Genomic DNA, 24896 nt, shown 5'->3' with positions numbered 1-24896 from the left:
AATTAAATTAGCAAACTACTAATTTCTTAAGGAGAAAACTATCACAGATTAGGTTTCTCCAATTTTCTCCAATCATTTCTTCACTAACAAATCAAGTGGAAAAAGTGATCATCTCTCACAAACAACACAGATGAGCAATTAACCTACAAATAGGTATATCTCATGAAGCTATAAAGTAAGCATTTAATAACCTATTTACACTTAACATGCTGCAGCTGTTTTACTAGACATAATCTAACTGCTATGTCTCAAAGTGCATTTTTTTGTCAGTATTTTAAAGCAATGAGGAATTCTTTCAGCCTTAAATGAAAACTAAATTTGAAACCTAATCAGATGTGAGAATACCTGCAGCCAGAGAGATTTCAAATCTAGCTTTGAGGACATGCCTAGTAGATATGAAGGTTTAATCTTTTTAGGCTTCAAAGGATATAAATTTTTTTGCAGCCTTCCAATGTTCATATCCAACCTCGTATGTAGTAGAGCTTGGTAAAGCAGACACACTCCAACCCACCCTTTAATGATCTGAGGTAGTAAGCCCACATGAAGCAACAACTTTGTACTCACATGGTAGGTACCCTCGAGTTTATTTATCAAGGTTAAATGTGAAGTATGTTTATGAGAAAAATGAAATTTGTCTTCGTCCCTAACGAAAACTCTAAACTTTTTACCATGGGCCTTCTAAATAAGATCACTGTTAGAAAATCTTCGCCTCTGTGTCTAGAACTTAAACTGTATACAGAGGTAGAGATGCACCTCACCAACAAGCACATTTTGTAAGACCAGCATGACTGCATGTATTCTGTGTAAGTGAAGATGGAGCCAAGTGCATAAAATACTTGTTTCACACCTTACACCTAACACAATAACAAGACCAGGCTACTTACTTGCTTTCCAAGTTCTGACCCTTTCAGGAAATCATCAACTGAAGCTCCCCTTCTTTTGACATTAGGAGAATCGTAGCCATCTTCTTCATCATCTGAGTTAGCATACTGGGCTACATTACTCCTTTCGCTAAAAACACTCCTCCTCTCCATCTAGCAAAGCAACGAAAAATAGAAAATCGTGAAGTAGACTTACTCCTGCAACCAATGGAAGAAATTGCAAATATTAGACATGAGGACTCAAGAACACAACATTTAAATATATTCATAGTTTAAAGCAATATTAGTTTCCCCTGACTGTAGCCCTTTAGGGATTTTCAAGAATATTTTGCTTGTCCTATTACTGTCAATCATAAACAATTACACACTTGTGTGTGACCATCAACTCAGATGCTAGCTTTTCTCTCTCTATGACCTGTTTAAAAATTCTCTGTATTCTACAGTCAGAAGCTGCTAACGACGACAATAATTTCCCCTTGGCAGACGATTAGCAGATGACCTAGTGACTACAGCATTTTTTTACCTCAGTACAAAAAAAAATCTATAGATTGAGGCTTCATGCTCTTCCTCTGCTCTGACATGAGTGACTTTTGCCCTCAGCTACTGAACCCTGCTGCTTACTCAATATTGATGACAATAACCATCAGCCATCTAACAGGCTGGATGAAGAGCAGGGAGAAGACCTACAGCTTCTTCTGCAGCACCTACCGCAAGGGGAGAATTTCTACTACTGGGGACTAAACATGACAAATATTGGCAGAATTTGATTTAATTTCAAGTGAATCCATCTGTAAAATTATGTCCAGAACCTTGAACTAAACATTTCAAGCATCACTAAAATTAATGTAATTAAACACAGTTCAGAGCATATGTTATGTCAGCAGTTTTCAAAGCTGTATTTCATTTCTCTTTCCCTATATGGTTATTAAAACAACTTTCACTTCAGAGTGCCAAAGAAATGAATTGCCTTCTCTCCCGCTATTGCATTTATTCCAGTTTGCTTTTTTTCCCTAAGGAAAAGTAAGAAACATTCACATGCATATATATGTATGTAAGTAGATCTTATTGATCCACAATTATTCAGCTTCTCAAAAGCTGTGTCATCACCAACTGGCTCAATTCTGTCCCAAAACAGGAGCAGTCAATAAGTTGGGGTTGTTAAGACATGTGTGAACTGTCAAAATTAATGCAGCTATTTTGGAGATACGTTGGGAAAAAAAGACTGGACATAACAGATGACTGTCAGATACAGGACCAAGACAATATATGAAAGAAGTGTCACTGGAGCTTGAAACAAGTAATGGACAGTTGTGAGCAGCTTGTGATGAGAAAGCAACTGCCCAGGGCACTGGGAGTATTTAAATATTGTATGCTTGGGTAGAAAAAAGAAAGCATGTTGTCAGGATGCATATGCATCAGCTATGCTGACCCAAGAGGCTCAAATATGAGATTTAAATTAACTAGCAAACATCTCAGTCACTATAGGACCCATGGGTCATAATGGTCCCAAAACCAGGGAGTCTCCTTTGGGCAGTGATGTTTCTAGCAGCTACAAAAGGAGCTGCAATGAAAAGCGTTCATGTGGCAGCTATGTCAAAACAGTTGTGAACATCTGGGAAGGTGTAGACTGAGGAAGGGGCACTCTTGAAGGACAAATATGTGACATTGCCCATGGATCCATGGCAGCGTATGAAATAGTGGCTTACATGCATCTAAACTGCTACTTGCAATTTTGAAAAGGCAGATGGCTTCAGAGTACAAACATTTCTCTCATCTGACTGCCTGCCTTATAGAAATGAGACTCTGTCCTCATTTTATGGACTGTCAGAAAGATTAGCTCTCACAGTAAGGCCGCTCACTACTTTTGTCTATCTATCTATTTTCATGTTGTCACATAGGCACAAGCCTCCCTTTCGACTCCTACAGGATCCAAGCCCAAATTTTGACGTTTACTATGTTTCTGCTTTTCAGAAGTAAGGCATTTTTGGAGACAACATTTCTATCGATTTTATGCGGTTTCTACTGCTGATCAAAGGCTGACCAATACTCTTTATCCTACAAGCTTATTTGTGGAAGATGGCACAGAATTTTAGCATACTGACTCTTCTCAAACTATGAATTTTCAGGGTTTAGAAATGAGTAGCTGCTCCTTAAAGCACATGATACAAAATTTTTTTGATAGAAAGTGCCCAAATTAATAAAGCCCCCAAAAGCCTTAAGAAAATGTTTGCCTTTATTTACCCTATTGCTCTCTGCAACTCGTTGTGCAGCTTCTCTCGCCATGGCTTTTGCGACGGTGTTTGGGACAGGTGTGCCTTGAGGCTGAGGGAGTATTCGGTTAGGCGATGGAGACCTCCTGCCCTGGAGCGGGCCATGAAAGTTAGGGGCAGGTGGCTCGAGCATGTGTCCGTGAATAGGGGATGCCGAACGAGTCTGCTCCCATGACTCATCCATTTTTAAATGTGGACCTAAATGTTCTTCTTTGGTTTCTGGGGCTCCGGCACTTGCTAATGGCTTAGGTTTGGGAGCAGTTCTGGGGTGAGGGGTTGGAGGCACCAGTAGATCAGATGGAATGGCAGCAACAGAAGAGTCCACTGATTCCCCTTGTGCAGAGAGTGTTCGAACTGTAACTTCTTTTGCTTCCAAACTTCTTAGTCTCATTAGCTCCACCAACGTGTTCTCTGCTGTTGGGAAGATCACCTCTGCCACCTGAGTACATAAAGAAGCAACTTATTATCTTGAAGGCACCTGTCTGCCTCCCCTCAACCCCAATGAAGTACAACCTTCAAAGTCTTAATGTGGAGTGAACTATTGCCAACACAGTGTGGACTGCAAGAGCCCACACTAGGGCTCCACATCAGTTAGCACTAGTTATCTTTAATCCTTTCAACTCATTTGACTAAAAGCTTGAGTGTTTATAGAAACAAAACTAATATGCAAGTTATGCACAAACAAAAAGAGTAGGTTCTACTGAACCTGAGAAAACCCCGCACACATTCAAGTTCTGTTACTTGTTTACTGTTGACTTTACCTGTCACGTGTAATTCATCTAATATAGGTGGTTGCTGTAATGCTGGAAGGAGAACTCACCCGTTGACCTTTTGCATAAACACCATAGCCGGTGACATTGGCGCCATGGGAGGTCCCTGTTGCTGTCAGAGTTGGTGGTTTCCAGGACACCTGTAGAGTTGCTGGGGTAGACCCAGCCCGTACAGTAACATCTTGAGGTGGAGCTGGAGGACCTAAGCAAGACAAGACTGGTCACTGCTGAGACTTAGATCAGAACTATGTACATCAACCGATACACTTGCAATTGGAAACTGCAGATCTCAAAGCATTTTTTTAAGAAGATAAAATATCCTTATTGCAGCTGTCATGGTAAAACAGAAGCATACACTCAGCAGGTTATAGGGCCAGGAACTGAACCCCAGCTTGTAGCCAGTAACTAAGCTACATTTCTTTGCGAGTTGGTCTGTGATAGGCTCATGTACTTGCAACATGTTCTGGATCCATTTTTATCCCTCCAGGCTGCATAACGGCTCCTGACTGTGAATGCAGATATAAAGAGAAAAATGCAGAGAGCAAAAGGCCCAGGAGTGGCACTGTTAGTGGAAAACTGATGCAGATGACAGCACATTACTCTGGTGTATATGTCTGCACTGAATGCATTCTACATGCTCAGAAATCACCTTCAAATTGTGTGTCTCTGGATCATCATTGGCTCCAAGTCACAATTTATGGGCCAGAAGCCCATTAACATTGTGGAGCAATTCAGACTACAAGCTGAAACTTTAACCTCTTCACCCAGCAGCACGCTGGTTTAAGCGGCAACTGGAGTCCATGTCTTTTATCAGCACTGAAGAAAAAAATACATCTCCTAACCTTTTAAGGCATTTACAGTATGTTATTTTAATAGCATACCACATACATCCTTAATAAAAAGACATTATTATCCTACTATAAATAGCTCTATTTTGGACAGAAACCCAAAGGAAAAATATCATGAAGATTATTAGTTCATGAATATTTCAAGCCTCCTGTTGAGTTAATTGAACTGTCAGACCCTGAGAAGTGTTTCACGCTAAAAGATTTCAGAAGCAGGATTCGGCTGCAGTCATCTCTGCGTAACAGCTGGGAGAATACAAACCTAGGTTGCTGTGAGCCTGTTTTTGCCAGTGAACCACGCACAACCAATTTCTCTTCATCTACCAAAAGAGATACAAATATCTTAACTGTGTGCATTCCTTGCTACAAACAGATCATGACACAAATGTAAATATCACACAAGCCTCAGCCTCCAGATATGCTGGCAGACCGTCAGTGCACTTCAGTAGTTTGCTGTCACTAAATTTCACCCTCTAGTGGGCATGGAAATAAAATTATGGTCATGTTAAGGACACTACAGACACAGCGTGAAATTTTTGCCTGTACCATCACTGTAATGTATTTTTGAGTTACAAGGCCAAAGTATGAAAACTGACCTAGCATTATTCTTGGCCAAGATGTAGTTTTTTTATTTCAGACTGAATTTCAGCTTCCCTGAACATCCTTTTTTATTGACAGCACACCAAATCCAGCAAAGATCTTCAGCTTACAAAGAAGAATACACCTGATCTAGTCCAGTATACTGTCAAAGACAATGACATTAATCTGCTCCTGCAGGAGAAGTCACTTTCTTTCCATTCTCCTCAAACCAAACACTCCCGAGGGAGTCTATCTTGACCTTCAGAGAGATAGGTTTAACAAACTGTAATGCCCACAGGTTAGTATGGCTTCTATTTTCCCCATCATTAAACAGGGAATTACTCCTGATGACTTTTGATGGTCTTGGTCATCAACATAAATCTGTGTTTCAGAATTCTGCTACGATTTGGTCTTCATGAATTTATTACCTAAATTAGATCAAACCCCATACAGATCCTATTGGGCCAAACCCTGTAAAAATTTGTGACTGTATTTAGATCTGAACATCCAAAAGAGAATCATTTCGATTTTAACTTGAACAATTTGAATGCTTTGATGAATCAAGAAAAGTTCAATTGCTCAGCGACTAAAAAGCTGTTTCTCAGCTTTGGTCTGGTAGGAAGCAATGTGTTTTCAAGTTTAAATCATGCAAAACACAACATATCTATGCAAAGAGCAAAATGAAAATGTGACTTCTAATTGTCCTGTACTTTTCATGCAACTGCTTTCTCTAGCTTTGAAATGCGAGCAGTTATCTCAAGTTCATTTTTGCTTAATGCATTCCTGAAAAAAAGCCCTGAGACTGATATGGTGTAAAAATGTTAGTGTTCAGTGATTCCCACTCCCGTTCTGGTTGAAGTGGCTGATGGTATTCATTCCTATCAGGATATCACTGAAGCCCCTAGTAAATAGCAGAGCTTCTCAGCTTCAGATAAAGCAAGCACAAGTCTTCAGTTGTTAACATTTCTGAAACCCTTAGAAAAATGTCAGTACAAACGTTAGCAGGTGCCTGTGGCCAGTTATGTCGCTGCTCACGCTGCCCTGTCTGCTAAACCTGACATTCATCACAGCTGAAAGTTTGTATGACATCACTCACCCCAGTGCACCTTCTAGGGAAGCACAATAACAAAAAATTCCCTTCACATAGAATATCTGTATTGTGCTCTCAGCATACTCTAAAAACCACCAATGAAACATGTCCCATACAATGTAGCTGAACTGAAGGTATTTAAATCCAGAGTCTGAGAGGAACGCCAATATTAGTCACATTAAAGACATTTTCTCTATTTTTTTTCTTTTAACTTTTTTTTTTTAACTGTAGTTTGGAAGAAGAGAGCTGTGACTACTCAAAGCCAGTAATATTTTCAAGACAAAAACATGACACACTATGATGTTAACTCCCATTGCTGACTCTGATTTCATAGGCATCTTTTTCCTTTTGCGTCAATGAATTTTGAAACAAATACATCAGCCTCTCTAATCACTTCAACAGTTGCTAATTTATTTTGCTGTGTAATGGTGAATAATTGTTGTGCTTTTGTAAAACTGTTCTCTGTGAAATGAAGTGGTGAGGAAGATTTTTGGGATCTTTGTATCTAAAATCAGAGGATTCTTTGCTGTACTTTAGCTCCTCCCAAGAGAGAACAGCTCATTTATTGCTTTAGCATAGCTCAGCAACTAGAGGGAGATACAGTATGTTAAGTGTTCAGCCTGAAAAAACCTCACTTGAAAGGCCTTTGCCAAATAACAAAGGAGGCAACATACCTAGTAAGCCATTAGTGTTTGATAGGAATGGTTGGACTCGATGATCCAGTGGGTCTCTTCCAACCTGGTGATTCTATGATTCTATGTATCTCCTGACTCCCACAGAACACGCGCAAAGTTTAAAGTGGCTCCCCTTGTAGCAGATTCTATAGCAGCACTACCACTTAGCTCAATGAAATGATTTAAGACAAAAGAGTAAATGCCACAGCTGAGGACATTTGCACTCAAACTATACATCAACAGCATCAAAGTGGTAGCCATGTAAGCTTAACTCCCTCTCTCTCAAACAGCATTACTGTCCTGCATGTTTCCTTACATAGAAGTCATGCAAGCAAAGGAAGAGACCAGAACTAATTTCTGCCCCTTTGCTAGAATCAAATCCCAGCAGGGAGTCAATTTATCCATAGCACAGTCCATGCTACAGAAATGCCACTGGTCAGGAGACACTTGTACTTGACTGTCTCTGCTTCAGGGTCATTCATTGTTCTGAAAGTCTGAATATACAAGGAGCCTTCTATTTGTCTTTGCTTAGATTACCTTGGCTAGATGAATCTGTAAGCAGAGATGTTCAAATTTTTCAGGTACTGCCATACACTTCCCAAATCACGAGGTGATCCTTTTTAAATCTACTTCTTGATTTCAGCTCTAGTTTTCAACATTACTTCACTTTTCTTAAATACTGAGAAATAGCTGGTAACACTTATCAATGTTATTAATGTAAAAGCAATGTGGGGAAAAAACTCAGACTTTCCAAAACATGATCAGTTTGTTGTCTTTACAAATTCAAATTGTGCAATGTAATTACAGCTTCACAATGAAAATGCATTTACATCCCCTAAATGACTGTGTAGTCCTCTAAGATATCTGTGTTGTTTTCCATTACAGCAAAGGGATGGATCATCCTTGTGAAAAGTGCTTTAAGACACCCAAATAAAATGCAAATTACATAACAGAAGTAATATCTGGGGTTTTTGTCAGTATTCACATCAGTGAAAATAAATTACTACCAGAAATACTTAAACTGGACAAACTAAATAGAAATGAAACACTTGATGTATTTTGTGATAATGATAAGCATGGCTTTCCCTAGTTTACCTCCCCAAAATGCTTCAGTCCTTACCCAGGAACAAAGTAGAAAATAATGCGGGACAGGAATTAATTTCAGAGACCATGGAGCAATGTAGTAATCTCCAGTCTGCTCATGAATGTGACAGGGATTGCAGCATAAAGCTAAAGGGTAGATTAATTTATCTAGAAATTTCAGAGAAATTTAACTGGAGAGTTTAGGGGTAGGGAATAAAACATCAAACCTGCTGGCAACGTAGAAAATTCCACAAAGGCTTCTTTTTTTTCTCGTTGCTCCAAGGGAAGCTGCCAGGGCATCTGATGGGGCTTTGCCATTACCTTCACCTTGTAGGCCATATTGGGCTTCAAATTAAAAAAGTGGTACTTGTAGCTAGCAGCCTTGACAATGTCAAATTCTTCTTCATTAAGAAAGATCACATGACTGTAATTACTATTTGTAGGGAGCCAGGACAGCTCAGCAGAAATCTGGGTTATATTGTCCACTTTAAGATTAGAGGGCGCTACTATGACATCCTTTCCAACTAACAAAGTGCACTGCAGTTCATCTGAGTTACCCTTGTTTGTAATGCTCTGAATTGATATTCGATATGTACAAGTAGAAATGTTAAGCTTTTCTATAAGAGCTTTCGTTCTGCTTCCCAAGGCTATGTTCATCCGTATTTCCTTGTCAACCAGAACATTGTAGCTGCTAATTGTTCCCCATCCGGGTGGCACTACCGGTGGCTCCCAGCCCACAATGACACTTTTGGCTAGTTGTTTAATAAGGGTGATTTTTCTAGGATAAGGCACAATGTCTTCTCCAATTTCATCAATGTTCACATCCAGAGTCCCTGCACCGTTGCTGATTACGCTAGAGTCTATGTGACTTGGTGGACTTATCTCCAAGAGATCTCCTTCCAAAGTAGGACCTGAATGGTTGATAAAATTCTGATCTTGTTCACTGCTTAATGTGCTGGATAGCCGGGTCTCATTGTCTTGAACAAAATCCACAAAATTTGAAGGGACTAGTCCTCTTTGTCCATCAAGAAGTTCCCCTGGTGAGAAAGAACAATGCCATTAAAATCCCTGAAGGTGCAGACCTCTTGCATGTCACTACCTTGAAAGTGGACAAGATAGTTTAGAAGATATAAGTGAAAACTTTATAGAAACAGCATTCACAGTCTGAGGATGTAAAGACTCAGCGAGGCAAAAACCAGAACTGCCAATAAGCTTTCTCGTCAACATAAATCTTGCCTGTAGGAAAAGCTGACAAACCAAACAATCCCCAAGGCCTGCAGGGACTGGTTTTGCTGGTGCAGAAATTCCGTTAATTAACACAATGATGATAGGAGTAAGTTTAGCAACTGATTTGGTAGTAGACAGAGGGAAGAATTGGGAGCTTGTTTGACAGATAAACTGATCTCAATCAGCATGAATTAGCATGAACTCCCAGATTAAAAAAAATACCTTCATAAAAGCCATCTTCATCCATATCTCCATAGACATAAAGGTACTTTCCTGCCGTAAGGGGGAGCTCGGCTTCCGGATTTTCATTTGGTCCATCAAAAGGGTTGTAACTGCAATGAAGTACAGGTGGAAAACATGCATTTCCTTACAACCCCCACACAACTACATATTAATCATAAAGAGGTGTACAGTTCTAAGGCTGCAGTTCAAGCTTTTTCCTTCCTTTCTGAAACATATTCTGAGTGGAGCCTAGGTCAGTTTGTTGTTGTGAATTATAACTATCAGCAATGGAATGCTGTGAATCACACCCTATTCACTTCAGGTCTGTACACTTGAGATCACATCCTTTTCCATAGAATTTACTTAAACATTTCTCACTTAGGTCTCTTTGAATACACTGGCCAAAAGCTTCTTTATTTTTTAAAGTGAATTAGAGTAAACTCAGTTATGGGGATCTTTTCCCGTCCCCATATTCTGTTTGTTTTATATAGCAGTCTTTCACATAAGTTTTTTAACTTCAACAGGGACAAGTTAAACAAACACAAAAGCAGTGAGTTACAGCTAAAACAAGCTACTCATAAACAAAAACTTCTCATATGCTACTTAAATCTGTATCTGTTCTAAAAGAAATTGTTAATCATGACAGCAGTTTATATCTGAAATTTTAATGTGAAAAGCAAAAATGTGAGGATCTTTTAAATCTTTCTTGCATTGATGAAAAAGAAATTTCTAAGAGTATATTGAGACATTCTCTATGAAGTAGGAGGTACACATTCTTATCTCATTTAGACACAGAAGGCTAGAAATAGAGTGGTGGGTAAAAGAGTCATGCTAGGTTAAAGTTTCTCTGACAACTAGAGCAGATGGAAATGATGCTATTTTGCAGCCAATGTAGACAGGAAAGGGGTCTGCTATCCATAACATTCGTTCCAGGTAACAATTCAGTGCATGAATAAGAGTGAAGCAAACCCAAATGTTGAATATTGAAAACATCTATGATACATGCATAAGCTGCATTGTTTACCTGTAACGGGCAATGCAAAGATGGACTTTCCCAGAATATCTCTGCTTTGAGGTATTGGAATTCTGATCATTATCCATCTGTAGAGAAAAAAAACAAAAGGCAATATGATTTCAAAAAGATGCACACACTTCTCCTGACAGACAATATAAATCAGACAGCAAATACGTAGCATTTTTTTAAAAAGTATATACTCTAACATAGAATAGAACTGGTTAACTTGACTTAGAAGGGCTTAGGCTAAAAAGGAACTGCAATTCAGAGTCTAACAGGGCAAAGAAAGAAAGTTAATTCCTTTATACCTTGCTAGAGATGCAGAACACCTCTCTGAGACTGGATGTTGGTTTTCCTCAAAAGCTTGCAAGATTGACAAAGCATGAGTAGATTGGTGGTTCATCACCTGGAGGTGGCTAAAGGAGATGTGGTATGGACTACATCACTGCCTCTCATGCTGCTGACTAAAGAAAGAGGCAATGACTTAACTGCAGCAGTTTCACTGTCCACCCCACCATCCTGACTAAGCTTTTACTTCATTAGTCTTCATTAAAGTACAGTAAACTCAGTTACTCCAAGACAACCTCTTATAAGTGATATGCCTAGTGTTTCTGGGCATAGTACAGTTGTATGATCACATGACCTAGGGTGATACCCTAATATTTTAATAAGAAAACAATAGTAGAAGCCTGATACCAGTGACTAAGTACTCAAGATAAATGCTGAATTTGGTACTGGTGCAAGTGTCAGCTTGGAAACACTTAGAAACAATGAGTATCACATAAAATAGACCCCCATACCAATCCAACCCACAGCACAGCACCTGTTGAATTCTATTCTTTCCACTAACTGAAAGAAGCAACACATTTCCTCTGAATTTACCATTGTATTGAATTCAGTTCTACAATGCCACACATTTATTCTGTTACAAATCTGATTTACAAAACCTGGAGAATAAATTGTATTGGGAACTCTACACAAACTCCACCTATTTCAGCTCTGTGCTAGGCATCGCACTGGTAAAATAGTAATTTCTGTTATGTTTCAAGCTTAGAAGAATTTTTAAAATGAGAGATACTCTTATTTCCTCCACTTATTTTACAGTATGCTGCGAGACCTTTTAGAAAAAAAAAGAACGTTTTGCCTGAACTTGAAAGAACTTTAATTAAGATAGAAATGGTAGGATTAACAGTGGAATCAATTAAGATGAGTTGTCCAGAAATAGACAAAAACATTACAATCTGAACAGCATGAATACTAAACTGCACCTTTCAGACCTCAACAGGTCCCTGCTTGGCTCCCAGCACGGAACAAAAGTACACCAGGAAAATAATGAGTGAAGTCACTTTTCATCTGAATTAACTCTTCTGAGGTAGGTTAGCGCAACACAGACTATTCTGCCAGTGCTTCGCTTCCAGTGAGGAGGACAGTAACAATCAAGTATTTTCCCCTGTGTAGCCCTTGGGAATGCAGGGAAGTTTCCAAGAGTTATCATATTGATGCCTTCTTACAGGCATGTCACTCATAACTAACCCAATAATGCTTATTCTAGAAGACTTTGTTACTAGTAGTAGTTAGGGAAGTTGCAGGCATATTTTTGCAAAGTATAATTCTTTTTATTTCAGACTTCGCAGTGTTATGCTCCATTTTTAGATTCTATTCACACACTCTCCCCCTGGGTCTGGATACCTCTAGAAAAGAATGGTGCTTAATTTCTATGAGCTTTTATAACGCAAGTATGGATCACATAATTATACTCTAGAAGGCACACAAGGAACAATTCTGCAAAAAACCTCAAAAATAATAGAAAAAGGGAATTAAATTCGACGTGCGCTTCTCCTGTTCCTTGCTGTTAATTCTGCTTCCCTAAGCCTCGTTGCTAAGCTGCTTTTTCTGGTTTGACTACTTCAAGGGTGCTTTTTCTGTGGTCTCTACAAAAAGAAGTGAATGTTCCCACTCTTCAGTAATGCTGCTGCACGTAAGTATACATATTTATTTGTGGATAACTCTTAGACATGCCCATGAATTCCTACTGTACAGGAATCTAATATTCTGTTGAATATCCTACACCATACTCAGGCCTGTGATCCTTTTAAAAGCATTCTGATTCTATCAACTTTCACAGGTTCAGTAGCAATGAATTTAAAGTAGATAGCAAATTTGCACACAGTTCCACTATTTATTTCTGTACAGATGAAGAATGAGATTCAGGACTGTAAGGTGAAGGGTAAAATTTAAAGATCCTTTCCCCATGGCTGTTTGCCTGTGTAAAACAGGCTTGCAGTATTTAAGAGAAAATAATACCCTTGTATAAAGTTTTCAGAATGTGTCCTATACCACCTTATATTTAGCAATCAACTTGCTACAGCACCCCTGTTGAGCTCTTCTGGGCTTCCCATTGGCTTTTTCCTAGAATTCTACTGAAAAACAGAAAACCTTTCTAAGAAAGGAAGAGCAGAACCTTTCAAAAGTAAAATTAATACAAGGTACAAAGTTGAATGGCGGAAGAGTTAAATGACAACATCCTGTGGCCTTTTACTTCCAGGTTGCAGGCTCAAAATCAGTTGAGGAGAGCGAGTTGGAAACTGCTGTAAGAGGGTGTTACGAGCATAGTTGCAGTGAGAAGATTCACCAGGCAAAGAACAAGTCCTGCAGAATGAGCTACTTCCTCTTCCATTTGCCCTGGCTGTATCAAAGTCACAGGTTTTGGTAGATATAATAAAATATTAATAAAGCCACATATAAAAGACACAGACAGAAATGCTGACTTACACCTCTTATGCACAGAAGCAGTAAAACACTCCGAATGCATCATTGAAGGCTGAGGAACCCACAGAAGCCTGAGGTTCTCACCCCCCATTTTTTATACTGTGTAACTAGGAGATTTCTTTGAAAATATCGGTTAAATTCCCACTGGTCACATTCTCAAGTTGTCTCAGAAAAAGCGAATATTCATGTTTTGACATTTTAAATGCAAGCGCATCAACCTACATCAGCCCCCTTGAGAAGGGAAGTCTTAGTCCTATAATATACGTCTTCAGTGACAAATTTAAGAAGACTCACGTCTGAATCAAATCTGCATCTTGGGGTACCAGATCTTGACTTGGACAGGAATGTAGGTTTGACAGACAGTTGTTCTGGTTTGTCTCCAGATATTTGAAGGGGTCGTATAAACTCTGAAATCACACAACGGCTTCCAGAAGGACTTTCATGACCTGTCAGTGAAAATAAACCACGAGTATAATTATGTGTTCTCAGGCAGAAACACTGGCAACTAATAAGCAGCAGTGAGTTATTTTCTCCTCCTGTTAGAAATCATTCTAGATAAAAAATAAGGTAGGTAGACTATCGAGCATAAAAGTAGCTAAGCCTACTAGTTCCCAGCCTTACAGTGAATTACATAAGTCAACAATATGTAATGGAACATAATGTACAAAATGAAGCTATTTTAATTCAAAAAAAATCAAAGTTAAAATTTCCCTAATAAAAACTCTACCTTTATTCTGAGCACCTTCATATCTTTGGAGAAGTTATCTGACATGCTGTTTAACATATGTAGCACTGCAAAGCTGCTCTTGTAACCCTTATGTTTCTTTTAGGGGCTCTATCATGCACTGGACTGCATAGTCCAGTGATAAATTTATCTTCTAAAAAAGCAACAAAAATGTTGATAATTTAGTAGGCATTTAGTTTTGAAATGAAGGGGTTTGGCTTTTTGCAGAGCAGTTAGATACAAGAGCACCTGCTTCGTGTTTCTGAAGAGCTCCTTGTTAACATTGCTACTAAAACACATCAACTGATCACAGAGCCATCTCTCCAGTTCCCAAAACCTGAAGACTTCAGCTTTGAAAAAGGAAAAAACTCCAGAAATACTTTTGAAATATTTTTACTATGCTTTTTTAAAGCACTTAAAAAAATAAAAAGGAAAAGACAGTTTATACTGCATATTTAAAGGTGCTAAAGAGGCAGCCTTACAAGAGGCTGAACACATTTATCTCCTCATCACGGTCGCAACAGAGACTAATAAAATGTAATACAAAGTCCTTCCGCATCTTTTCCTTTCTACTGTCAGTTTAGTCCCCAAACCACATGGAAAACAAGCAGGAAATTGTGAGCCGAGCCAAACTCTACTTGCAGCATCAGCAGAAGTCATGGCAAAGCATGGAGTCTGGGGCATTGCTGACACAATCAGATATGCAGAAAGCCTTCTCCTTTTCTCTCTCATTAACATAATGAACCTGTGCTCCAGTTTTTCAGACTGAATATGTGTAGGTTCAGCATTTCCTCTCCAGTTCTGCCAGAAGACTGGACAGCGTTTTGCTATTGAATTGCAAGCTTCCCAAGAGCACGTCACCAGGAATTATCAGTGGAACCTCTTTATTCATATCGCAGAAAATAAGATCCAAAATAGAGGGTTTTTCTGGTGTGCTCCTTAGTTCAATATGATTAATTTTCTCTGCATCACTGTAATTTACAGCAGGACAGTTTAAGCACATTGACAGCAGGGAAATATACAAGTCATCATACAAAAGATTAATTACAACCAGCCTGCTTACAGCAATCCCCAGGCTGGAAAAGGGCACATTTTTATTCTTGGAACCTTTCTCACATATATAACAGAAAAGTCATCCCCGTTCAGAAACCTTTAGCCAATTTAGCTCCTTCTGTTTGCTGTTAATGTGCTTGCCATATCAGCCTGTCAGCGCCAAGCCTATAAATAATTGGTCCAACTGTGATTATTCATTCAAAGGAAACTGCTGTTTGGTCTCATACCTCCTGGCTTTTTCAGGCTTTGTTATTAAATTAGTTGCACTACATACAAAATGCGGAGAAAGATTCTTGGAGAATGCAGCCCTTGCTTTACATGCTTGTAGGATGGTAACCAGCAGGGGAATATATATTATAAAGAACTCCAGGAATATCAAGATGCTGCAAGATATTGAACTGTCTTTTTTATTTCCACTTGTAAAACAGGGTACATAAAATTTACCATGAGTCCTTAATATATAAGAGAGAAAACTGTGTGCTGTTTGTTGTTGTGTCTTGTGATTGGACACATCCATGACTGCAGATGGTGCTAATGACTACAGGCAGCCTACTTGCACATCTCCCTTCCCAGGAGAGTAATTCTCTACCAATATCCAACAATGTATGCAGAAATACACCTTCTGCCCAAATCTAGCCAGGCAGAATGGATCTGCTCTCCTAATGAGACTTGTTGCCACCTTCAATGTGGCTGCTACACTGGAAAGCTGTGCTGCAAGACCTAGACGGGCCGAAGAGTTGGATGGAGAGGAACCTAATGAAGTCCAACAAAGGCAAGTGCAGAGTCCTGCACCTAAGAAGGAACAATTCCCTGCACCACTACAGGTTAGGGGTGACTGGCTGGCAAGCAGCTTTGTGGAGAATGACGTGGGAGTCATGGTGGACAGCAAGTTAGCCATAAGCCAACAATGTGCCCTCATGGCCAAGAAGGCTGATGGTATCCTGGGATCCATTAAGAAGAGTGGCGCCAGGTTCTCTTCCCCTTCTGTTCTGCCCTAGACAAGCCACATCTCGACTCTGTGTCCAGTTCTGGGCTCATCACCTCAAGAAAGACAAGAAACTACTGGAGAGAGTCCAGCAGAGTTCACAAAGATGATGAGGGGACCGAAGCATCTCTCTCATGAGGAGGGTGAGCTCAGTCTGGAAAAGACTGAGAGGGGATCTGATAAATGCTTATAAGTACCTAAAGGGTGGAAGTCAGGAGGATGGGTCAGACTCTGCAATGGTGCCCAGCGACAGGACAAGGGGAACTGGCCATGAACTGGAACACAGGAAGTTCCACCTGAACATGAGGAAAAATTTGTTTACTGTGTGAGTGCAGAGCACTGGAACAGGCTGCCCAGGGAGAGCGTGGAGTCTTCTTCTCTGGAGTTATTCAAACCCTGCTTGGACATGTTCCTGTACAACCTGTTTGAGGTGAACCTTGTTTAGCAGAACTGGACTTGATGATCTCCAGAGGGCCCTTCCAACCTCAACCATTCTGTGACTATGTGATTTAGTGTCCTCTGTTTCTCTATTTGTTTGGCTATTTGTGCCATGTAACAACTTCCTGCTCAATAAAACTGGCCCTGGGTAACAACACCTGTCTCTTTATTAAAAAGTGTGTGAAATAACAGCTGATCCTTTAAGGTTCTTCCCCGTGCTGTGGGAATGCTTTTATCTGGGACCACAAAATGATCTATTTATTAAAGCAGCTTAAAAATTCCACCATTTTCAAGGTATTCTAATACCTGCAATAAATAAGAGAGAACAGTTCTTTGGGTGAGCTCTATCACGCAATGCTAGCAGTTAGTTCCTGTGTATTCTGTACAAAAGACTTTTTTTTAAAGGTCAAAAGATGCTTAAATAACATATGTAAATTAAGGCTGATTCTATGTATGCAGAGTCACAGCTGGATTTAAAAAGAAACAAACACACACAGGCATCACCAAGGAATGCCTTTGCAAAAAGAAAAATTCAGATTCATTGTGCATGAAGCACATTCCTTCTGAAATCTCCTGAATCTCTGTAATTCAAACTAAGTTCTCATTCATCAACGGCAATTTCACTGATGTTCCTGAGCTTGAACAACAGAATGTAGAGGAATTAGACCTAGAAAACCTGTTTTAAAACTTACTAACTCACTGCAAACTAAGAAAAATAAATACACCTTTCCTTTTCTATTTGCACTTTGGAAAAAAACGGAGTGAAAAATCAAGAATACAAGAGGTCACTTCATAAGAACGTGTTGCAAGCTCTAGAAATGTCTCCTGCCCCCCTTCCCTCCCCACCCTCCCACCAAAAAATTCTAGAAAACAGCTTTATAAAGCCACAGGGCTTTTGTCTGTAAAGTTTCATCAAACCCATATGTACTCAAAATGGTTTTTAACTTCCCATGACTGGCCAGTGTCTGCTAAGGAAGTCAGAATAACGCCCTTTCAAGGAAAGAGGCAAGGAAGAGCACCAGACTCAATTTAAACATCTCAGCAGAATTAAAGCACGCTATACTTGTATTACAATTAAAATCTATTTTATTTATTGGAACTGCTGATTCATTGTGGACTACCTAAATTATCTAGAAAGGCCATTTAAAAGAGCTTTTTATCAGATGAACAATAAATCTTAAGGGTTTTGTATCTGACTGTGACATCATTAGATGTTTAGAGAGAACTTTTTACATCCTAATCTATTCTGGTTAGGTTTATTTCATTTCCTGATACATCCAAACATCACCAATTAAGGAAAACCAGCTGGTCACAAACTGATCTCATTTCCGTCATTTGCTTTGCTTTGAAAGCTGCCTTTGTGTTCCCTCTTGTGTTCTTTCTTCTTCACACATAATAAAAATAATTACACTTCTGGCTCAAAGAACTTGATGTAGCATTACCATCATTATTGTGAAATGGTTGATTTCAGTAATTAGAAATCCTGCCCACTTGCTCAAACATCACTTTATTGTTATCAGTGCATTCATAATTAGAATTAATATTGTTCAAGGATCGCTGATGTTTATACATCAGTGCTGCAGGCCTTAAATTCTACATTGCATAAAAATCAATAGGTTATAAGAAAGGGCTTACGGAGCAAGGCCCTTAAATGACTTCTTGGAATATTTCTGTCTATTTTTAAGGGTTTTTTAAATGCTACTTCCATTACTATTTCAAGAATAAAAATAAGTTAGCATGGAGAGTTTGACTGAAGACCCCAAAATGTTTACTTGTTTTTTATTTGAGGACTGGGGCCTATTTAGATGAATTCCAGAGATACAGACTGGATCTTCACTAGTTGCCTAAAGGACATTTCAATACTTAATTATCTTGCCGTTAAAATTAACTGTTGCTTAGAAAATTCTGTCATTAGAGACACAAGGAGCTAATCCTGTGGGTATTAAGCAAATTTTACTAAATGCTTATAGCTGTTGGGTAATACCATCTGAACTCTCCATTTAGTGCATTTTAGTATCCATTTAGGTAAGACTTGGAGCCCCAGAAAAGCCTATGAACTAAGACACACCACAGCGGGCAAGATTGCATGCGAGCGGCTTGAATTTTGTGTTCAAAAACCTAAGGCATAAAAAGTACAAGGTTACTGAACTGAAGTGAAATGAAAGAAGGATGTCACCTTGGCTCCTTTTGACTTGGTTTCACATTGAGTTTAGCACCCGTCACTGAAAATAACTGCTCTCTGTAATGATAAAATGATTTGTGATTCCTCCACCCCACGCCTCAGAATTTTTCTAGAAGTTTGGGAGGATGTAATTAAAAGAAGGCAAGACTATTTTATTTTTCCAGTTCCTCTCCAGACTTATTTTAAACAACTCTGGGGGAATTTGCAGGTAATGGAAATTACCTGCCAAGCGTTCCTTCATGGAACAGTAGTTAAAGCCGTTCTAGCATGGTTGATACTGAGCTGGTGAGCACACTCAGCCTTGAAAACAACATAGTTATGATACACAACGTAGCATTTGATTTACATGCAAGCTGCTTTCAAGTGTCCTTAGGAAACCTGTGGCCTTGATCTTTTACATTTTCCTATCAATAATGAATTGTTAGCAAAGTTGTGTACTTAGGAGGAGCAGTTGCCTCTAGCAACAGGAGATCACCTGGCAAAAGTTCAACACAGATCTTGGAAAAACACATTCTGTGTTGAAGACACCAGACACTGTAAGTGTAAGAACATCAGTACAGATAAAATTGGGTTTTTTTGCAGGGGCAGAGGTTGTTCACCATTTCTTTTAGAACTTAAATCAACAATATTATTGTTGTGACCTTTCTGTTTCTAAACCACTTGGCAGTTACATGTTCAAAAGCTATTTTAAACGCAGTTAAATATTTAAACACACCTTTGCACAGTTTAGTAAGCAACTGCAGATATTATCCACCTTCAAGCCTGTTAAAATATGTCCCATAAATTTCCTTTCCAATCAAAATCACTTTGTGACAGAATTTGTGTTCTTGTAGACAGCATTTGCTTACACTGAACTTTTTTTTTCTGTTTTACTTTCAAGATTTTATGGAGAAGGGCATATTTTCTGTAGAACAAATGCAACTAAATGAAAAACATTTTGATGTTTGTCAAAATATTTCATTCCATTTTCTCATTTTTTCCCCAGCTCTGTTTACAAGTTTCTTTCACATAATGGCTAATGCGGTGTGGGGGTCTCTAAGTTTTCTTTTCCCAGGAACCAATACTTCAACGAGGTAGCAGACTGACTCCTGTCCCTGAAACACTGAAAGTTTTATAACAAAGACTGTATATGCAGATAGTCTTTCTTCTTCCAACAGATGTAGATATTTACAGAGGGAAGACATAATTTTAAAACTGAACAGGTTTCTCATCTCTACACGCAACAATAACTAGAGAGAATTCTGCTCATAGCGGTGCCTGAATAAAACTGGAACAACCTCAGTGAAGGCTTAAGAGATACTCTGAAATTTAAATGAGTCACAAAACAGGTACTAGAACAAATTCTATTTCTATCTGTACCATCAACTTTTTTGTATCACTGAATTGCATCTTAAAACCTACAGGGGAGAACAGATACCAGTAAAAAATATGCTGATTTTTACCTTTGCCTATAGAAGTGGCTATTCCATTCATTAACTGGGACAGAGATTTACCGGGAGAACCAGAGATATCTGAGGATGCCAAAGTGTTACTGCTCAGGAGGTCAATCTTCCCTGCTTGCTGCCGAAACTTCTCCAGTTCTCTGGACAAGAGGTTAAATTGTTCGCTCTGTGTCCGGCATTTCTCCTCTAGCTCTCGCACCTTGGCCTGCAAGACGTAATACAAACATTTGACTGAGATCTGAGTGAGCTATGACTGCAAGAAAGTTCTCTTGAGTACCAGGAAGACAGGATAGGCTAAGTGTTTGGGATGAACAGGCCCACAATCACACTTTTCTCCTCCCCATTCCTCCCCCGCCCTTAAATTCTTACCCAGATTTAGAACATAACTTTTTAGCAGCCCTGTAATATTAAGGTAAGTACTCCTTTCAGCCTCAATTTTCAAATGCAAATTACTCATCATATTTTTTGGCAGTACTAAAAAAATCACAGCCAAGAACACTTGCAAACAGATTCTACATCTTTGTGACTTCCGCACACAGTTGAATGTCACTATTGTGCACTTTTCCAGCTTTTTTCTAAAACTCAGGTACATTTCAGAGGTCTGCCCATCCTTGGCTATTAAGTTGAAGCCTCCTGAGATGTTAGATGAACATAGACATATTAAATACAGCCACCAAAAATACCCCACCATGGTTCATGTAGAATGTGAGCCTATCTACTGGTTCAATTCGCTTTCAGAAATAATGCTTTGTTTGTAAGCTTGAGAGAGGTACCAAAATTTCATTGTTGGTAAACATTGTTGTTTTAAATTTGAGGTATCAGATTTAACAAAACAGAACTTATAAGATGAGCTTCTGTTCTGACTTGGGGAATTGCATATATACAGTTTATGAATTCCTGATATTAAAAATGAATGAGGTGTGGGGAAGGAAAGTTTCCCTGGCTGAAAGAAATTACAAAGAGCATGGGAATTCAGGAGTTATTTTACAACTTTAACTCAAAATATATATAAGAGCAGTGAGAATTCTAAAGCAGGAGAAAAATCCCTTATCCATATCTGTACTTTCATTATACCAGTTAAATTAAGGGTATAATAATATTTTCATACAATGCATTTAAATTTCAATCTGCATTTATAAACAGCTGTATATCTGCTTGTATATACTACTGTATGTTCCTGAAGAGTAAAAGAACAAATCTAGAGTGCCCAGAGAGTTAGGAGAGACCATATTAACCCCTGTTGCAAAGGGTGAAGAATCAGCAAATCTCCTGAGAGATTCAGTTATGAGGTTTGATTTTCACAAAGGGGCCAACAGCTGGTCTGTGCTCTGGGAATGTGTCAGGGAGCGGTGGCCACTGGAGGCCTAGGGAGCACTTGTGTCTCATGCTTTGACCCCAACACTGCAATCAGATGTAGCTCAACACAGCCAGTAACAGGCTCCTTGTTCCTTTCTTCTTGAAAGAGCAAAATGTTCTCGGTTCACGTAAGAAAAACTGCACATGCTACATGTCAAGAGAATGACATATATTACATACCTCCCACACAAAGATCTTAGCATAGCTGAAGATAAACAAAACACTTAAAGTCCCCAGAAGAACACAAAAATACAAATTTCCTACCACAGAAATTGGTACTGTTTGTTCTCTTTTTTTGTAACAAATACATTTTTAAAGCTACAGTGAACTTTGAGCATATAATTTCTTTGTATTCAAAAAAACCCACAAATTAATTTAGTTCTGCCAAAGAACTTTCAGGGTATCTAGCTGGCTGGTTATGGAACAGAAAACAAGATACAGAGACATTGTGGGAGTTTTACACAAACATTAAATGCTTTGATTTTGGTTTTTGTGTTTCTGTTATTCATCCTTCACCATGGTTTTGAGCAACAGGAACGTGAGACTTTGCTACCTGTTTTTTGCTGTGTGAATAAGGCAACCATGTACAATTTTAAAAGAACATTAAAGCAACAAGATAGTAAAGTGTTTGGGGTTTATAGATCCTCTCTTTCTAATGAAAAGTTTAAGGATCAGCTATTCATCTCTCTAAGAATATATACTGACCTTTCCACATGCAGTTATGGAAACTCTAGCATAAAATAAAAAATAAAAACATCATCATCAAGAACCCAACAGGATGCTAAGTCTGCCTCATTTCTAAAAAAAAAATTGATTTAATGTACTATTATAATGATTTATTAATTTTAAAATTATTTGCATTTCAGCATATGCCTTCATCGTTGTTCTCTCATGACAGTATGAAGCCTGGAAGAAAAGTGCCTTTACTAGTTTTTTTTTAATCCAGGTCATTGGGCACAGGCAGAGGCTGCCCAGGGAGGTGGTTGAGTCCCCTCCCTGGAGGGGTTTAAGGGATGGGTGGACGAGGTGCTGAGGGACATGGTTTAGTGTTTGATAGGAATGGTTGGACTCGACGATCCGGTGGGTCTCTTCCGACCTGGTTATTCTATGATTCGATGAGTTAGAAGCAAGCACAAAGCTGGTATTATATAAAGAAAAGATTGCCATAAGATCCACAATAGTACAAACAGGAGGCAGCCCCATGTCCATCTTTGTATCTTGACTTCAGGCAGGTGCTTGGTTCACTGCTAGGCAGCCAGACTGACCTCACCACAGAAAACCAACAAATTCCTCTATGTCACTGCAGAGCGAGGCACGTGCTGATGCTTTCAGAAGTACTGATTTTTTATTCTGTATCATGGTTCTGTCGGTCCTAATGACGACAGCTCAAAAGTGCCAAGTCTACCTCTCCCTAAAGCCATATGTGCCTATAGCGGTGGTTGTATGAGAAGACATTCTCTACTGCAGACGCAGTGAATGTATATCACTTAGGACTCGCCAAGTTTCTCATACAATACAGAGCACTATTTCTAAAACTTAAACAGTTTTTCAAGCAGTAATTAAGCAGACTTCATCCATTACAAGACAGACAGTGTTCACACAAGACAAATAAGATGATTAGAAACTTTCCAGGTGGATAAGCTTGAATTCAGACTAGTAATTATCTCACACGTTCTGCTACAGAAATACCATTTCATAGTTTGATTGTTTATGTAGCAGCGATGGCTTTCAGTTGGTGGCTCAATAAATCAACCTCAGGTGAAAATATCACATAAAATTGTCTATCTATTAACAAAGAATCAATCTGAATTCAGACAAAATCCACATAGTCAGAAAGCTAACATCTTGAAGAAACTACCAAACCATTCTTACTGGGCATGCTCATAAGAAATTAACTTTCAAAACCAGTGTCTGAGTTGTCATTAAATCATGCTGTATATGGAGATTGATTTCTTCTAGAAAAAAAAATTATCTAATTTTGGTGATTTGTATTAGGCCAACAAATGCCCAGCATGCTTGCATAACAATGGTTCTAGCACACACTCCATGCACAGTTAGGCAGGACTATCATAGTCATTTTAAAGGGAAAAGTGCAGGATTCAGGACAGGGAAAGGAGAATTTATGCCCTAAAATACCTGCATGCTGTCCAAGGTGTTCTGGATGAAGTGCAAAGCAATAAATTCCAAACAAGACGCAGTAAACAAAGAGATGTGAAATAAACAAGGAAATAAACCCAGTTTTGAACAGTTTTTTTACATTACAAAGCAAAATATATTAGAACAGTTAACACGTGTAAAAACATGCATTAACGCAAACCACGCTATAGAATGTTTCAGAAATCAATAGCATTGCTGCTCTTAAATTGCAAAAGGCAGATTAAATAAAATGCTAAAAATTAATGGGCTTACGGTAATAAAAAGCAAAAGCTTAAAAAGCCTTGCTGGCGTTATGCAAATCAGAGGTCGCAGACAAATTAGGTAAATAGGAATTCTGATTAGCTTGAGCGGGGTAAATAATCACTTGCCTCCTTTGTTTCTACTTAAGTTTGCCTGCACCATATACTTTCCACCAGGCATTAAATAATTTAATCTCATGTTCTTAAAGGCAAAAAGCAAACATATATGATGATAATGAAAGCAAGATGAGTAAAACACTTTCTGTGGGAATATTATCTTCTATAGAAATAAGTAAACATTTTTATATATTCTTTTTAGACGATTAATGCACCAGGAAAACCACCTTCCATGAGTGCATGTCCAGTAAGTAGACAGACAGAGCTACTATGAAGGTAAAAAAGAAAACAGAAATCACCTTCTGCAAATAAAATGTTTTCTAAGTGAAATGCTGACAACACACTGGCTATAATCCCTCAATTGCCTGTTCTTTATGAGATGTGCAGTATATACTTAATAGCAGTATATACTTAATAAACACTTAATGTCTTTTCCTCAAACAGAAAAACTAATTTGGTAATTATTGGGGAAAACCTATTTTGCAAGAAAACATGAAGAACAAAAAAAGGACAAATGGAAATCTGGATGCAGTTAGCACACTATTTACTTGTGCGTCTGTATTTTATGACACTTCACCTCATCCAAGTACATAAAATAATGCAATTATAACTGAAAGAATCTGTTGAGCCAAGTTTTGAAAAAACGAGGTGGAAATGTTTGCCTTAGGAAGTCTTACGGGAGTTCTAATTCCTGCTATACATTGCTGTAATTTGTCCTGTCTTACACAATGTTGTGGTCAGCCTGCATTTCTAAAGAGCAGACAACAAAGGGAATAAA

General features: G+C 38.7%; 1 protein-coding gene across 14 annotated transcripts in view; it reads right to left on the bottom strand.

Annotated features, from left to right (window-relative positions):
• RIMBP2 (RIMS binding protein 2) overlaps nt 1-24896 on the bottom strand; it is a 113352-nt gene that overhangs the window by 28662 nt on the left and 59794 nt on the right. For 9 of the 14 annotated variants that reach the window (XM_069870764.1, XM_069870756.1, XM_069870754.1 and 6 more), the window contains exons 6-14: nt 23742-23762; nt 20250-20454; nt 13720-13871; nt 10666-10742; nt 9642-9751; nt 8420-9229; nt 3972-4123; nt 3123-3590; nt 885-1034 (exon numbers count right to left, since the gene is read on the bottom strand). In XM_069870764.1, the coding sequence (XP_069726865.1) occupies nt 885-1034; nt 3123-3590; nt 3972-4123; nt 8420-9229; nt 9642-9751; nt 10666-10742; nt 13720-13871; nt 20250-20454; nt 23742-23762 (2145 nt within the window). The remainder of the gene's footprint in view (nt 1-884; nt 1035-3122; nt 3591-3971; nt 4124-8419; nt 9230-9641; nt 9752-10665; nt 10743-13719; nt 13872-20249; nt 20455-23741; nt 23763-24896) is intronic. The other 5 variants (XM_069870759.1, XM_069870751.1, XM_069870757.1 and 2 more) reach the window with 1 other exon arrangement.

This window comes from Phaenicophaeus curvirostris, chromosome 17 (genome assembly GCF_032191515.1).
Source record: "Phaenicophaeus curvirostris isolate KB17595 chromosome 17, BPBGC_Pcur_1.0, whole genome shotgun sequence".
Taxonomy (NCBI): Eukaryota; Metazoa; Chordata; class Aves; order Cuculiformes; family Cuculidae; genus Phaenicophaeus; species Phaenicophaeus curvirostris.
The sequence above is the reverse complement of the archived record's forward strand: the minus strand, read 5'-3'. Positions and strand labels throughout refer to the sequence as shown.